General features: G+C 38.3%; 1 protein-coding gene across 1 annotated transcript in view; it reads left to right on the top strand.

Moving 5' to 3' along the window:
• The window catches only part of LOC307255460 (receptor-type tyrosine-protein phosphatase N2-like), a gene marked incomplete at its 5' end in the record, with an annotated part of 195129 nt that overhangs the window by 33279 nt on the left and 144350 nt on the right, over nucleotides 1-17500 (top strand). Inside the window, 5 exons of the mRNA XM_080034144.1 lie at nucleotides 2951-3308; nucleotides 3917-4131; nucleotides 7129-7368; nucleotides 8533-8645; nucleotides 11493-11579. Of these exons, the coding sequence (XP_079890270.1) occupies nucleotides 2951-3308; nucleotides 3917-4131; nucleotides 7129-7368; nucleotides 8533-8645; nucleotides 11493-11579 (1013 nt within the window). The remainder of the gene's footprint in view (nucleotides 1-2950; nucleotides 3309-3916; nucleotides 4132-7128; nucleotides 7369-8532; nucleotides 8646-11492; nucleotides 11580-17500) is intronic.

Genomic DNA, 17500 nt, shown 5'->3' with positions numbered 1-17500 from the left:
TGTTTTCACTAGATTTCTGAATGTTTTGAGTAAAATTCTTAGGTTTGAAGAGAAACTGTGTATAGTTCAGCTCCACTCAATATCTTTAGTTGAACTAACTTATCATTCATATGTAATGTGACTTGAAGATTTGAGTTCTGCATACTAATAATTCCAAAAAAATAATAAGATGTGCTAACTTATTATACAAGTTAAGCCCCTATCTCACTGGGCTGCGACAGTGTGCGACAAGTTGGAGACACAAAATTGCGACAAAATATGTGAATTAGCGACAATTTTCACTTGCGGTCTCACTGAGTTGGTTCCTCACGACACGTTTGCGAATGTCCTGCCCAACACTTGCCAGGAGCTCGCATTTATGTCTCGCGAACGTCTGGCGAGCGTCACACGAACGGAATGTCAGTCTAATTTTTGTCTCAAATCAGTCACAATTTAGTTTCATATGTCGCCAACCCCTCGCAAAGTTGTCTGACATTGCTCGCACTTTCTGAGTTTCGCGGAAACTAAATTGAGAAGGGTTTGCAACGTGTTTGAGACACATGCGACCACTCTGAGACTATTTTGAGACTAGATTTGTCGCACACTTTTTTTGAACATGTTCAAAATTCATGCGACAGGACTGCGCAGGAAATTGAGACCTCCGCGAACGTTTGGAGACAGTTTACAGACTCGTTTGCGAATGCAGTCTCCAACTTGTCGCAAACAGTCGCAGCCCAGTGAGATAGGGGCTTAAGATTTTCAGTACACATGATTTGAATGATAAGTTATTTAAACAAAATATAATTAGTTGCTTCAAATGTAGGCAGCTTTCCTTAAAACTTAAGAGTTTTAGTTTTACCGTCAAAACTCAAAAATCTTGTGCTGACAATAGCGTTAAAAAGTTGGGTTTTCTTTGATTCAAGATGGGAAAAATGGGTTGAATATAAAAGGAAAATTATCTATCTATCTATCTATCTATCTATCTATCTATCTATCTATCTATCTATCTATCTATCTATCTATCTATCTATCTATCTATCTATCTATCTATCTATCTATCTATCTATCTATCTATCTATCTATCTTAAAGAAAAATTAATGACACAACAGATTAGGAGGCTCAAAATCAGATCATGACGTTGCATTTCAAGTAAGGAAGAACGCTTACATGTCACTGTTATTTTTATTTATTATTTTTTAATTGTCTTTTACTTCCCTGTTTTTGTTTTTGTTGTGGCTTTTGATTTGTCTTTTGTTTCCTTTCAATGTCTTTTTGACCTAAATATATGGGTATGTATGTATAAGAATTGTTAATCCAATCACATGCAGCTGTATTTGAGACTATTCTTTATTCTGGATGTATTTTTGCATATATGTGGTTTGATATTTGTAAAATGTGCAAAAAACCCAATAAAAATTTAAGTAAAAAAAAAAAAAAAAGTTGGGTTTTCATAAATATAAGTTGGCACAACTGTTATGGTTTAAAATTCGTATTATACAGAACTTTGAAAATTTTAATTGTGTATGATTGACAATTAATCTCAGCTAAGGACAATATGTTGGTTCAAATGAAGCCTAAAACTCAACCCTTAACTAAGCAAAAACTATGTATACAGTACAGTCAGTTGCTTTCATAAACGATTTATTTTTTTATTTTATTTTATTTTGAAACAAACAAACAATCACAACCCACACCCACCCCACACAATCCTTGGAAAAAAACATAAAAAAATAAAAAAACAGTGAAAAATGAAAAAGACAGTTGCTTTTTCATATATTTTTTTAAAACCATTTTTACAGTGTATCCAGTTTGCACGTGTTAGGAGGGGCACGAGTGTAATGACCTGCACTGACAGTGTGTCAAAGATGAATACAGAAACAGTCAGACAGGGATGAATACAGAAAGAGGCCTCACATCTCGCACACACACATCATAAAGAAGTATGACGGCTGTGAGGACCCTAACCGTTTATATTGTTATTTTGTGTGTGTGTGTGTGTGTGTGTGTGTGTGTGTGTGTGTGTGTGTGTGTGTGGGTGTGTGCGCGTGTGTGCGTGCTTGCCTTTGTGCGTGTATGTGTGTGTATGTGTGTGTGTGTGCGTGCTTGCATTTGTGCGTGTCGGTGTGAGTGTGTGTGTTTGTGCGTGTGCGTGCTTGCCTTTGTGCGTGTATGTGTGTGTGTGCGTGTGTGTGTGTGTGTGTATTGTTATTGTTATGATAATTTTACCCGTTATTCGAGCTTGTGCCGTTTTTCTCTGCTCCTGTGTGGGCGTTAATGGAGCCTTTTTAACCGATAGAACTGTTGATATAATTGCATTAGTGGATTCATAACTGTTGTTTTTCAAAAATAATCAGAATCATTTTGTTCAGATTTGAGGTTGGAGGGAAAGTACTTACTATATAAAACGAAATGTGGCTCCAGCACTGAACTGAGTGGGAACACATTGATATTGGCGTCTACTGTATATTTACACACACACACACACACACGCACACACACACTCACACTCACACACACACACACACACACAGCTTTTTTCTTTTTAGATTATCCTTTAAATTAAAGTGAATATTATATATTTTATGCTAAACACTTTGCCATGATCTCCTTGAGGTTTACACAGTCTCTTCTATATAGATTTGGCTTTTATTATTTTGTTTTTTATACGTTTTAAAGGGAATGTAAAGAACCATACTTATACGCCAACTCAGGGTTTAAATTGTGCTCTAAAAATAAGACGTGCCATGTGGTATTGCTTAAAGAACAACAATTACCTATAAGCTATTAGCTTAACGATGGCTAGAAATAATGTACCTATTATATATGGTAAAATGATAGCTTGGATTGTTATGGAACCTGTATTGTGATTATTAGATTTTTTGATGATTTTTTTGGGGTGAATTGTAAAGAAAAACAACAACAGTAAAAGTATTGTAAATTAATCACTCCTTTTTGTCTCGCTTCATCCAGAGTGATCGTTTCCAGGCAGATTTCTATCGCTCCAAGCCCCAAAGAGTGTCTCCTCTCCAGTCTCTCTTTGCGGTGGAGAAGCCCAGACCTCCATCGGACAGGCCCCTCACGTCACAGAACATGCCCAGTGAAGGTGCCCTAATCCTGGACGCTTTGAGGCAGATACTGGCCCTACAGCGTGGAGGTGCTGGTGGTCCTAAAGTGGAACAAGAGGAAAGCCCATTGAACAGACTAAGGCCAGTGTTCAGTAATGGAGGAGATAGTCCCGGATTCAACAAAGAAATGTCTAAATCTCGGATACTGAAAACTGGGAGACCTCAGGCAGCTGCAGTTAAAGATCCGTTGACCAATGTGGATGGTATGTGTTTTATCTTATATTTCTATTTGTATATTTCTAAATGTGTTATTTCTATTCATTCGCTTTTCTAATGTGTATTATGTCTTTTAATCTTGCCCCCTGTAAAGCACTTTGAATGGCCTTGTGTCAGTAATTTTGGAGAATGCTTGTTGTCAAAATATTTTTTTTTGTCAAAATCAGTGAATATCTCCTTATGAGATCTGCTACCTGTCCTAAACCCCCATACATTTTGGTATCTATGGGAGGCACCTTTGCTTACATGTAGTTTGTAGGCCTAGTGCCGCCATCTTGAAAGTGTCATAGTTGGAATGTCATCAGGTGCATTGTTTAACATTTAGAATTGTTCTTGTCCTTGAAGGCCACTGTAGCTTCTGTTATTATTCTAAAGGGTTGGGGTTACCCAGGGAGCGTTGCATTCTAGAACTTTGTAGAACTTTCTTGATGATGTCATATTACACACACTGCACCTTTAATGCATATGTGACTTTATACCTCAACAAGCAGTACTTCAATCCAAAGTAAGCTTAGGTCATGTTTGATATTTTGAAAACCAGCTGTGTTTTCTGCTTGTGTGACTGTGTGTTCTCTCCCCTCTGTGTCTCCCGTAGAAAGATTCATAGAGAAAGTTTTGAAGAATGTTGGTCGTCAGCACGTTGACGTGGCCGATCTAACCCCTCAAGACGTGGATCAGCTGTCCAGGCTGATAGCAGACGCTTTGCAGGTGGTCGACCGCGAACAGGGGCTCAATGTGGGGCTCGAAAAAGGCCTAAATACGGGTCTAAATAAGGGCCTAAACGAGGGTCTAACCATGGGGCAGTCCCGGGTTAGACTGCCCAGGCCTGGACCTAGGGACCTGGGGGAAGAGATGGGAGAGGGACAGGGGGAAACAGAGGAAGAGAAGGAGGAAGAGAACGCTACAACGCTTAAACCACAGGAGACCACTGCTGTGAAGGAGGAAGCAATAGAAGGTAATTGAATCCTGATTAATTTTGTGATTTTTTTTTACACAATTTAAGAAAAAAGAAGGTTGGCAAATACATTGCAATACAATGTTGAGATTATTTGTCCATTTAAAGGCTTCTTCCAACATCTAGATTTAGTTATTTTTGTGTTTTTACCCTGCAAATTTTATTTATTTTGTCAATTTTGAGATTTTTGTCTATTTTTCTTTCATAACATGTCTTCTTTCAAACTAGTATAAAAAAAATGTCCAAAATGTACAATTTATTTAATTAGTGATTCATTTTGTGATTTAAGCTGGTCAATCTTGCAATTCTTTTCTATTTTGCTCCCATAACATGTCTTTCATACGGTCCAACATGTACATTTAGGTGTTTATTTGACTGTTTTCATCTTTAAAGGACATAATCTCAACATTATTTTTTTCAATAATCTAAACCCATAAATCTCAACTTCTTAAACACTTGCATCAACTAAACTTTCCATAATCATTCTTAGCACTATTTTAGAAGTTATTACAGAAGGATCAGTTGTTAATTTTCTGACTTATCAGACCTGTTCATAGCATTTATTGATTTACAAAATGAAAAAAGACTTAATGACAAAATATGTTTTGCAAAAACTTTTGACACTAATATTTTGTAAAAATGAAATAAAGATTTTATCTCTAATAATAATAATAATAATAATGGATTGGATTTATATAGCGCTTTTCAAGGCACTCAAAGACGCTTTACAGGGTTCCAGGTTCCATTCATTCACACACAGTCATACTGGTGGTGGTAAACTACCATAGTAGCCACAGCTGCCCTGGGGCAGACTGACGGAAGCGTGGCTGCCATTCAGCGCCTACGGCCCCTCCGACCACCACCTCAAACATACAGCAGTCATACACATTCATGTGTATAACTGGCTTTATCCAACATCTAGATTTTTGGTTTTAGAAGGTATGGAAATGTAATTTGTAATACAAGTTAGCTAAACATGTTACCCTATTCACCTGCAGTGTCTCTAAGTATTGGGCAGAAGATTTAAAGCCAGTATCATGCACATTCATAACTGTATTGGTCTCAATTAAACCAAAACAAAGCTAGACCACAGGAGGGCAGTTAAGAAATCAATGTTAGAATAAATAGTGTTTATTTCAGTAATAACACAGACAGTTTTATTGGTTAGATGGTGTTGGTGTGTGTGTGTGTGTGTGTGTGTGTGTGTGTGTGTCTGTGTGTCTGTGTGTGTCTGTGTGTGTGTGACAGTTTTATTGGTTGAATGTCCACTGAGACCATTCTGAATTAAACTGTTTACAGGTGAAAGTGCTATTAGCTATTAGCTTAACGATGGCTAGAAATAATGAACCATATGGTAAAATGATAGCTTGGCTCGTGAACCTGGATTTTTTTATTTTTTATAATTATAATTATTCTATTTTTTTATATATTTTTTTTGGGTGATATGTAAAGACAAACCACAAGAGCAAATTAGCCATTGTTAAAGTATTTATATATATTTTTTCACAACTTATTACTGTCTACAATTTTTACTCAACAGATTTTGGATACAGCCTGCTTTAAATTCATAAATCAAAAACTATAATGTACTGGTCTTAAAAATGCATTTTCAGCATGTTTTTAGGGACAAAATGTCTCATAAATCCGACAATAAACAGCATATGAAAAAATCCTTCTGTAATAACCTTCAGAATAGCGCTGAGAATGATTATGGAAAGTTTAGTTGATGTAAGTGCTCTGGAAGTTGAGATTTTTGCTTCAGAGTATTGAAAAAAAAAATCATGTTGAGGTAATGTCCGTTAAAGATGGTTGTATAGGAGAAATATACAGACGCAAACAGACAGGGTTTAGTCAAATAAACACCTGAATGTACATTTTAGACATTTTATTCATACCACTTTGAAAGGAAACATTTTAGGGTTAAACCAAATAGCCAAACATCTCAAATTTGACCAGTGTTTGTGACTGCAGTGTCTCACCTAATAAAGGAGAGCATTCGCAATAAAAAAATGTCCTTGATATTTAAAAGGCGGTCGTTTAGCTCTTTGTGCATATCTTGAATCCCGAACTCTGTTTGATAAATGTCAAAGTTTAGACTTTAACTTTTTATATTTCTGACAAACTCAAACATTTATTCTTACATTTTCTGTCTTTCTTTCAACAGAGCGACACGCAGATGCAGAAGAGAAAAGTGTTAACAAGGACGAGGTATTAAAGGAATACTTCACACATACGGAACCGGCGTTCTATCATTATAAAATCACTATTATAATATAATGAATGAGGTTTTTCTTCCCTCAGTCTTCCACCTTTTATCCACCTTTAAAAGTCAATGTAGTTCAATTATAGTATCAAGTTGTATATTTGTATGGATTGTATCACATATAGTATAACAAATTGTAGAGATTTGTAAAAAGGATTATAAAGAACACAGGAAGCTAATATAATAAATATAAGTTATTGAGCTGTGGAAAATGGGGTAGGATTAAATAAGTTTATACTTCTTCCTACTCCTTTTCAGGCATATCAATTCAATATGTTATTTGTTTATTTTTTGTTTATTTGTATTTGAAAATATTTTTTTATTGTATTTTCATGCTTTTAATTTTTCTTTTTTTTGATATGTCTGAAATAAATTTAATCAAATCAAAAATCAAAAAATTTACCAAACTGTTGTCAAGTAGAGTACGCCATGTTAGTTGTTTATTTAATTTTCTCTTTTGTTTGTGTGTGTGTTCACTTTTTCAGTTGTGTGTTTGTGTTCCTAAAAAAGAAAAAAATCAAAACTGTTGGTTCTAGTCATCTCACAAAAATCATCTCACTTTCAATTTTTTTATTTTATTTTTTTTCAGCCTGAGAGCGATCAAAACGTCTTCTCCAAGCTCCTGGCCTACCTGGATAAGTCTTCCCTGGACAGTGACCCCTCCATGGGCTCAGCGAGGGGCCTTCACGTGGGGCTGGAGAACGTCCAGAGTAGGACCAGTGAATCGGGGATGAGCAAGCAGAAGAAAGCAGCCTCGGCCCAGACTGTGGAAGAGGTGTCGGAGGTCCGGGGCTGGATCAAGGAGATAGCGCCCCCTCCTGCCTCTCTGGTGTGTAAAGGGAAAGATGAGGTCTTAAAGCTGGGGTGGAGGATTTGGGGAGAAAATGCCAGTTGGGATAGAGATTCGAATCCAAATACCTCAACCGCTCCACTTGTTCTCTTTGGTCCCTCCCCTATGGTCCCTCCCTGACACGCTCTACACCAACAAAGTCATGCCAAAAGTGAATGGACAGTCCCAACAGCTAATAAGAACAGAGAATCGGAGCCTCGCTCTGATTGGTCAAAGTGTACAGCTCATGTTAACTTTGACCAATCAGAAATCATATACCCCAGCTTTAACATAAACACAACAAAGCAGTGTCTTTGAATTGGCCAGTCATGTTTTGAGACAGTCTTATCAACACAGCAGGGTGGGGGGGGGGGGGTTCTGAGTATACAGGTGAAACTCGAAAAATTAGAATATCGTGCAAAAGTTCATTTATTTCAGTAATACAACTTAAAAGGTGAAACTAATATGTTATATAGACTCATTACAAGCAAAGTGAAATATTTCAAGCCTTGATTTGTAATAATTTTGATTATTATGGCTTACAGCTTATGAAAACCCCAAATTTTAATTTAAATGTCGGCCCTCTATAAAGTAAAATCATCCATATGTACTCAGCACTTGGTTTGGGCCTCTTTTGCATAATAATAATATGAGTATCACCTGTAGGACAATAGAAGAGGGTGTAGCCTGTCTGAGAGTTTGTGGAATAAGCATTTGAGGAATCCTAACCTTTCAGTCAGGAGATATACATCATTTTTTATTAACCTTTATTTTTCCAGGAATATACTCATTGAGATTCAAAATCTCTTTTTCAAGAGAGTCCTGGCCAAGAAGGAGGCAGCATAAAAACATAAAAGATTCACATTAAAAAAATGTCACACTTAAAACAAGACACAAAACACAATAAAAAATAAAAATAAAATAAAAAGTCACAAAGCATCAATCTCATTGGCAGTAAGTCAGTGTTCAGTAACCGGGCATGTACAGTTTGTGGTTAAATAGTCCTTAATCCTGCTTTTGTAATTGTTCATGGTGATAAAGGATTCAAGTTTAAGGTGTTCCTGTAGCTTACACCATGATGAGGGGGCAAAAGATTTAAAGGCACTTTCACCAAACGCAGTGCGAGTCCGAGGAACGTTATAAATGCAATATTTCTCATTACAGGTGTATGACGAACCGCACAAGAACACCCTCCTCGTCCCAGAGCTACAGCTGGACGTGAAAGGACGGGACAAGGCCGGTGAGGACGTGTTTGGCTACGTCATCACAGATACTGAGTGAGTACAGGCAGTAGGGCTTTCACGATACAAAAACTCACGATTCTATTTGCATCATGATTTTTATTTTTTATTTTTTTATTTTAAGATATTTTTTGGGCATTTTTACGCTTTATTGACAGTGTAGAAATGGGGCAGAGAGGGGAGTGAAATGCAGAGAACGACCGCGGGCTGGAATCGAACCCGGGTCCGCTGCTGGCGAGGCCCATGGGGGGGGGGGGGGGGGGGGCGTCCTACCAACTGAGCTAAGGGCGCCCCCCTATTTGTATCATGATTTCTGACCCACAATTTGATACATACAATTTTTTAAATTTTAAACACATTTTATTTAAATAATATTTATAATAACATTTAACTTAAAGGTGCAGTGTGTAATATGACATCATCAAGAAAGTTCTACAACGTTCTAGAATGCAACGCTCCCTGGGTAACCCCACCCCTTTAGAATAATAACAGAAGCTACAGTGGCCTTCAAGGACAAGAACAATTCAACATTTTAAACAATGCACCTGATGACATTCCAACTATGACACTTTCAAGATGGCGGCACTAGGCCTTGGTCAAAAATATGCAGAAATATGGACATATATGAGACCCTTTCTAAGGGAAAAAATAATAATTCAAAACTTTTTTTCAGCCATTATGCACTAAATTAAATTCACTTATGGATATTATAATTACTTTCTACAAAATCTGCTAGGAAATAAATTCTACACACTGCAGGTTTAAGGTAACATTTTATAACAATTAACCTGAACAAAGTTGGGTGTGTCAATAAGCTTTGTTTATGTCACCACCGATACAGAGTGAGTAGGCGGGTATCACAGTGTCACAAAATGCATGATTTATTTTTATTTTTATATATATTTATTAACAATATGGCATAATAGCATTATTTATTTATTTATTTATTACAGCATTTGCCATTCCTATATAAAATATTACTCGTATATGATTTCTAAAATGTTTGCACATTTATACTACATATGGATCTCAGAGTTCACCTTCATATTCCCACCAGTGAAGCAGGTCTTTAAATTAGACCAACACCATTCTAAACCAGTCTCAAGGAAAATAGCTTCACAGTTAGATAGAAAAGCTATTTAGCGTGATAATATCTTGTGTTTGACTAAAAGGCAGCCTTAAATTAGTCAAAGAAATACAAACTACGCAGCCAGTTTGGTGCAAAAAAAAATAAAAAATACTTCAAAGATGTCCCTCTCTCGGGGGTGCTCCGGTGTCGTAGTGGATAGAACGTGTACCATATTGGCTCCGGCCTTCGTTGCAGTGGTCGCGGGTTCGAATCCGACCCGTGGACCTTTACTGCAGGTCATCCCCCCTCTCTCTATCTCTCTCTCTCTCTCTCTCTCTCTCTCTCTCTCTCTCTCTCTCTGTCTCCACATTTCAACTCTGTACTGTCTAATAAAGCCTGAAAATGCCAAAAAAAAAAAGATGTCGCTCTCTCTCTCCTTTCTCCACCTCTTAGCAGGCTTTTTGCAACATATGCATTAGTGAATTATCAGCCATATTTTTTTTTTTATAAATCTCTAAGTTCTTTCACATCAAACGCTGCAGCGCTGGATCAAGGGTCGAGATGCAAGTATCGGCTTAAAAGGTGCAATTAAATAAAAACTTCAAATGGAACACGTAGCTTGAAGTTCCATCTGCATATTTAGAGGCACACACACACACACACGCACACACACACACACACGCACACACACAGACACACACACACACACACACACACACACGCACGCACACACACACACACACACACACACACACGCACACACACACACACACGCACACACACTGAACTCCAGCCTTCTATGTGTGGGCAGGACACACTTAATACATCATTAGTGTGTCAGTTCAAACTAAAGGGCAGTTTCAGAGTGGCTTTAATCACCTGACACGCTCCATCTCTAACTGATTACATATATTGTTATAAATGGTTATATACATGGAGGCTTTGTTTCTAGTGTAGGGCTAAAGATAATGCAGCTATTCTTATGTTTTAATTGCTCAGGGTTCCTATGTAGTATGGACATTTTATATGAGTAATTTGCAGTTCTAGATATTATAAGTATTGGAAAAAGAAAAAACATACAACATTTTTTATTAAGTTTTTTTTTTCAGACTTTTGCACCTACTGTCTAAAATATGTATATGGAGGCTTTGTTTCTAGTGTAGGGCTAGAGAAAATGCAGTTTTTCCTATGCTTAATTGTTCAGGGTTCCTACGCAGTATAGCATATTTAATTTAAGTTATTTTGAGGTCTGTCTGTCTGTCTGTCTGTCTGTCTGTCTGTCTGTCTGTCTGTCTGTCTGTCTTTCTGTCTGTCTGTCTGTCTGTCTGTCTGTCTGTCTGTCTGTCTGTCTGTCTGTCTGTCTATCTATCTATCTATCTATCTATCTATCTATCTATCTATCTATCTATCTATCTATCTATCTATCTATCTATCTATCTATCTATCTATTTATTTATTTATCTCTCTCTCTGTCTGTCTGTCTGTCTGTCTGTCTGTCTGTCTGTCTGTCTGTCTGTCTGTCTGTCTGTCTGTCTGTCTGTCTGTCCGTCCGTCCGTCCGTCCGTCCGTCCGTCTGTCTATCGGTCTATATATCTCATATCTTGGTACCTTGGCATATATTACTAATTCATCAGATTTATATTATCAATGACAATCTTGTGCCCATCTGCTGCCAATTTTTCACAACTACGATTGTTTTCTGCTGTTTAATTCTTTGCGATTATATTAATTTAATAAATTGTTGTGAGCGTAATTTAGGCTCTATCTTCTACCTTCTTCTAACCCCGTAATCCCCCCTCCCTCCTCTTCCTCAGTGGTCTGCAGACAGATGAAGGCCTTCACTTGATGGAGATTTTGGCTCACAGATCCGGGATTCAGATGGCTGACTTCGCTGAGCTCTCGTGAGTGTTGCTTTACTTTATTCTTTATTCTTTATTATTTATTTGGATCCCCATTAGCTTCCAACAAAGTGGTCGCTACCGTAATTTTCGGACTATAAGCCGCGCCTTTTTCCCCATTTTTCGACCCTGTTATTACACAGCACACAGTATATGTTCTGTAGCTAGTAGTCTACTATTGCTCTAAATGGTAACACTTGAATACATTATGCAAATATGCAACTTGTTTGTTGAAATGTTAATAAATGGGAGCTTCCTCAAGCAGCCATCTCTTTCCCGACAATCCCCTCCGTGCACGAACTCTTACATATGGTAATTAAACATTATAACACCTGCGGCTTATAGTCCAGTGCGGCTTATAGTGCGGGAAATACGGTAGTCTTCCTGGGGTCCACACAGACAGTGTACATTAAAACAAACAATAATATAAAGTCACACTATATATAAAAAAACAAGAACAAAATGAACAATAAAACAAACGATAATAAACAGCGAACACAGCCAAATAAAATACAATGAACTGTTGATTATTACTCAGTCACACTCTGCAATACAGTGCTCATTTTTTAAAGATTTTTTATTAGACAGTACAGAGTTGAAATGGGGAGACAGAGAGAGAGAGAGAGAGGATGACCTGCAGTAAAGGTCCACGGGTCGGATTTGAACCCGCGACCACTGCAACGAAGGACGGAGCCAATATGGTACACGCTCTATCCACTACACCGGAGCGCACGAGAAGTCCTAATTGTGAATACTTTATTTATTTTTTTAAACATGGTCACCCTTCGGAAATGTGTGCCTTTTCTTGACTTCACCTCAGACACCATTTTGTTGTGAATGCTTATTTTGTATTTAGAATAGAATAGAATAGAATAGAAAGCTTTAATTGTCGTTATACACAGTACAATGAAATTCAGAGAGCAGCTCCTTAAATGTGCATAGAGTTATCACAGTATCACAATAAAAAAAAGTTTAAATACACACTCAAGAACCACAAACAGAAAACAGAAACATAGAACGATAGAGTTAGGATATGTCTGGTGGTGCAGTGGTCAGTGGTATTAGGGACTTTAAGCAGCGGTGTTTTAGGGACGGCTACGGCGTCAGGGAAAGATTCCAACGGGCTCCACTATCACCTAGCAACACTTACAACGGCTACTTGCTGCAGTTGGTGTAATAATGATAATGGATTGGATTTATATAGCGCTTTTCAAGGTACTCAAAGACGCTTTACAGGGTTCCAGGTTCCATTCATTCACACACAGTCATACCGGTGGTGGTAAACTACCATAGTAGCCACAGCTGCCCTGGGGCAGACTGACGGAAGCGTGGCTGCCATTCAGCGCCTACGGCCCCTCCGACCACCACCTCAAACATACAGCAGTCATACACATTCACACGAGGCAAGGTGGGTGAAGTGTCTTGCCCAGGGACACAACAACCATGACACAGGTGGCCGGGCGGGGATCGAACCGCCAACCCTTGGATCATTGGCCGACCCGCTCTACCACCTGAGCCACAGTCGCCCCACAACGTCAAAACCCCGTTCTGCCGTTGTAAACAGACGGACTACGGCTCTGACTCGCTCTGACTACAGCGATAGGAGGTGATGACATAAATTCTCGAATGCTCAAATTCTACTCGACCGCCGTAGCCGTCCTCTCAACCGTCGTTGCTTAAAGTCCCTAATATGTGCGTCAGAGCAGTTCTATTAGTGCACATTGGACAAAGTTACATCGAGAGCCGTTTGTTCAGTCTGAAAAAGCCAAAAAAAAAAAAAAACTAATTGAAATGCGTAAAATGTCCCTTTCTAAAGCTCTCTCACACACACACACACACACACACACACACACACACACACACACACACACACACACACACACACACAGACAGTGGCGCGCACAATATAACAGCAGCGCCTCTGGTCATGTTGCCCTGCCAGCTGTCCGACAGACACCACATTAAACATTAAATTCACGTTTAATCATGAAAAAATATACCTGAAAATGCATCATTGTAACATTTTCAAAATCACAAAGGAATTTATAGTCGTAGCTACTAGAAATATTATATATATATTTTTACTAGAAAATAGTGGTGTGTGTGTGTGTGTGTGTGTGTGTGTGTATGTGTGTGTGTGTGTGTGTGTGTGTGTGTGTGTGTGTGTGTGTGTGTGTGTGTGTGTGTGTGTGTGTGTGTGTGGGAGCAAAAGGTCTACAGATGACTAGCAGTGTTTTATCGTTTGCTTTTTAACGTTTCCGACACCAACCGCCTTGCACCTGCTGCTGCTGTAGGCTGGAGTGGGCGGCAATTTTCTCAAAGGGCGAGCATGAGACACACACACACACACACACACACACACACGGAAGCACGCACTGACAGAGGACACACACACACACACACACACACACACACACACACACACACACACACATATACACAGACGCACGCACACACACACACACACACACACACAAACACAAACACACACAGACACAAACACACACACACACTCACACACACACACACACGGAAGCACGCACTGACAGAGGACACACACACACACACACACTGAAACTGCTCAGATATTCCCCTGGAAGATGACTGTACACTGCTTCTAGCACCCCTGCAGTGTATCAGATCAGAGAGAGAGAGAGAAATGGTGGTGGTGTGTGTGTGTGTGTGTGTGTGTGTGTGTGTGTGTGTGTGTGTGTGTGTGTGTGTGTGAAATGTTGGTGGGATCAACACAGAGAGATTTTATCTAATGGTAAAAGGCATAAAAAGTGAAAGAAAAAAACTATGGTGCCCTTTGAAAGTAGAAAAATCCAAGGACGAAGCCTCAATTCTCATTCTGTCAACATTTTGTCCTGCTGTTTGGTGTGTGTGTGTGTGTGTGTGTGTGTGTGTGTGTGTGTGTGTGTGTGTGTGTGTGTGTGTGTGTGTGTCTGTGGTGCATTGATAGCTGCTCGTCCACATTATTGACAAGTTGGAGTGGAGCCTGACTGCAATCATTTATTAATGAGAATGAACTCTGCCTGAACCCAATCTCTTTCTCTCTCTCTCTCTCTCTCTCTCTCTCTCTCTCTCTCTCTCTCTCTCTCTCTCTCTTCTCTGTCTCTCTCTCCGTCTGTCTGTCTCTCTGTCTCTCTCTCTCATTCTCTCTCCCTCTCTAACTCTCTCTCTCTCTACCTCTCTGTCTGTCTGTCTGTGTCTCTGTCTGTCTGTCTGTCTCTCTCGCTCTCTCTATTTCTCCGTCTCCCTCTCTCTCTCTCTCTCTCTAACTCTCTCTCTCTCTACCTCTTTGTCTGTCTGTCTGTGTCTATCTCTCTGTCTCTATCGCTCTCTCCGTCTCCCTCTCTCTCTCTCTCTCTCTCTCTCTCTATTTTTCACTTCTTTTCTCCTTTTCAAGTTTCTTAGTTTGTCTCAACCATTTTGTTTCTCCGATCTCGTTCTCTTCAGATCTAAAGTGTATCTTCTTCTTAAAGTTGTTGCTATATTTTACCCCACAGGTGGCCTTGCATTGTCTTGTGAATAATTTTAACATTTTGAGCATCAAATGCAACGCAAATTCTACTGCAGTGTTTTGCATTTGAACTATCTGCTTGGGATAAAAGTCACTATACAGGCAGTACTATATCATGCTTAGGAATGGGTATCAATACGGGCGACTGTGGCTCAGGTGGTTAAGCTGGTTGGTCAACGATCCTAGGGTTGGCGGTTCCATCCCCGCCCGGCCACTTGTGTCATGGTTGTTGTGTCCTCGGGCAAGACACTTCACCCACCTTGCCTCGTGTGAATGTATATGACTGCTGTACGTTTGAGGTGGTGGTCTGAGGGGCCGTAGGCGCTGAATGGCAGCCACGCTTCCGTCAGTCTGCCCCAGGGCAGCTGTGGCTACTATGGTAGTTTACCACCACCGGTATGACTGTGTGTGAATGAATGGAACCTGGAACCCTGTAAAGCGTCTTTGAGTGCCTTGAAAAGCGCTATATAAATCCAATAAATTATTATTATTAATACCAGATCCTTCCTGGTCAATACCGAAATATCAATACGCCCATGGATATACTGTATACAGCTATTCATTATAGCACAGCAGCATTTTTCAAAACCCGCCAGTTTGAAATCTTCTGCTAGTGAAATGTCAGAATGGAGTGTACTTTTAAACTTAAAGTGCTCCGTTTCTTTGCACAATGGATGCAACAGTTTCCACACTGCAACACTCAACAGAAAAAACTGAAAAATACATTTATGAAAATAAATAATAATAATAATAAAAAAAAATATTTAAATAAATAAATAAATAAATAAATAAATAAATAAATAAATAAATAAATAAATAAAATAAATAAAATAAATAAAATAAAATAAAATAAAATAAAATAAAATAAAATAAAATAAAATAAAATAAAATAAAATAAAATAAAATAAAATAAAATAAAATAAAATAAAATAAAATAAAATAAAATAAAATAAAATAAAATAAATACATATTTTAAATAAATAAATACATTTAATTGTGAATGTTCTTCAAACCGGAAAAAAAAATATGGGTTTAAATTCCAAGTTTGACTGCTTTTGGTCAGTACTGCCTCTTAGCATCACCAATTCACATGAAATTGTAACATAACTTCATTCATTGTAACTTCATTTAGTGTGTGTGTGTGTGTGTGTGTGTGTGTGTGTGTGTGTGTGTGTGTGTGTGTGTGTGTGTGTGTGTGTGTGTGTGTGTGTGTGTGTGTGTGTGTGTTTGTGTGTGTGTGTGTGTGTGTCTGTGGTGTGTGTGTGTGGTCATAACAACTTCATCACTGCTCTGTAAAGCACAATTTGGATTCTGTGATTTATTTGAATTCAATAATGAGATCTTGATTACGATGGTCTGCTCAGAATCATTCAGGATTATGTATCTGGTATCTTGTTAGTACAGCTTATTTTCATGCTATTATTAAGTATTGATTCGTCAAGGACAGAGACAATGTCGGCCATTGTTGGTAATAGACATAATAAATGATCATTTAATGCGTTTGGCTTTTGCAGAGGCTGGTTAAAACTGTATCCAGTGTTAAACCTGCAGTGTGTAGAATTGTGGGTTTTATTTCCTAGCAGATTTTGTAGAAAGTAATTATAATATCCATAAGTACATTTAATTTAGTGCATAATAGATTTTTTTTAATTATTTATTTTTTTCCCTTAGAAAGGGTCTCATATATCTCCATATTTCTGCATATTTTGGAACCAAGGCCTAGTGCCGCCATCTTGAAAGTGTCATAGTTGGAATGTCATCAGGTGCATTGTTTACAATGTAGAATTGTTCTTGTCCTTGAAGGCCACTGTAGCTTCTGTTATTATTCGAAAGGGTTGGGGTTACCCAGGGAGCGTTGCATTCTAGAACTTTGTAGAACTTTCTTGATGATGTCATATTACACACTGCACCTTTAAACCTGCAGTGTGTAGAATTTTGGGTTTTATTTCCTAGCAGATTTTGTAGAAAGTAATTATAATATCCATAAGTACGTTTAACTTAGTGCATAATAGCTGAAAAAAAATGTTTTAATTATTTTTTTTACCTTAGAAAGGGTCTCATATATGTCCATATTTCTGCATATTTTGGACCAAGGCCTAGTGCCGCCATCTTGAAGGTGTCATAGTTGGAATGTCATCAGGTGCATTGTTTAAAATTTAGAATTGTTCTTGTCATTGAAGGCCACTGTAGCTTCTGTTACTATTCTAAAGGGTTGGGGTTACCCAGGGAGCGTTGCATTCTAGAACTTTGTAGAACTTTCTTGATGATGTCATATTACACACTGCACCTTTAAGCGAGACATTGCAGGTGTATAGGGTAAACAATTTTTTTTAAAGATTATTTTTTTGGCATTTTCAAGCTTTATTAGACAGTACAGAGTTGAAGTGAGAGAGACAGAGAA

This window comes from Ammodytes marinus, assembly GCF_949987685.1.
Source record: "Ammodytes marinus genome assembly, chromosome: 9".
Classification (NCBI taxonomy): Eukaryota; Metazoa; Chordata; class Actinopteri; order Uranoscopiformes; family Ammodytidae; genus Ammodytes; species Ammodytes marinus.
This window is presented reverse-complemented; position numbering and strand designations above follow the sequence as displayed.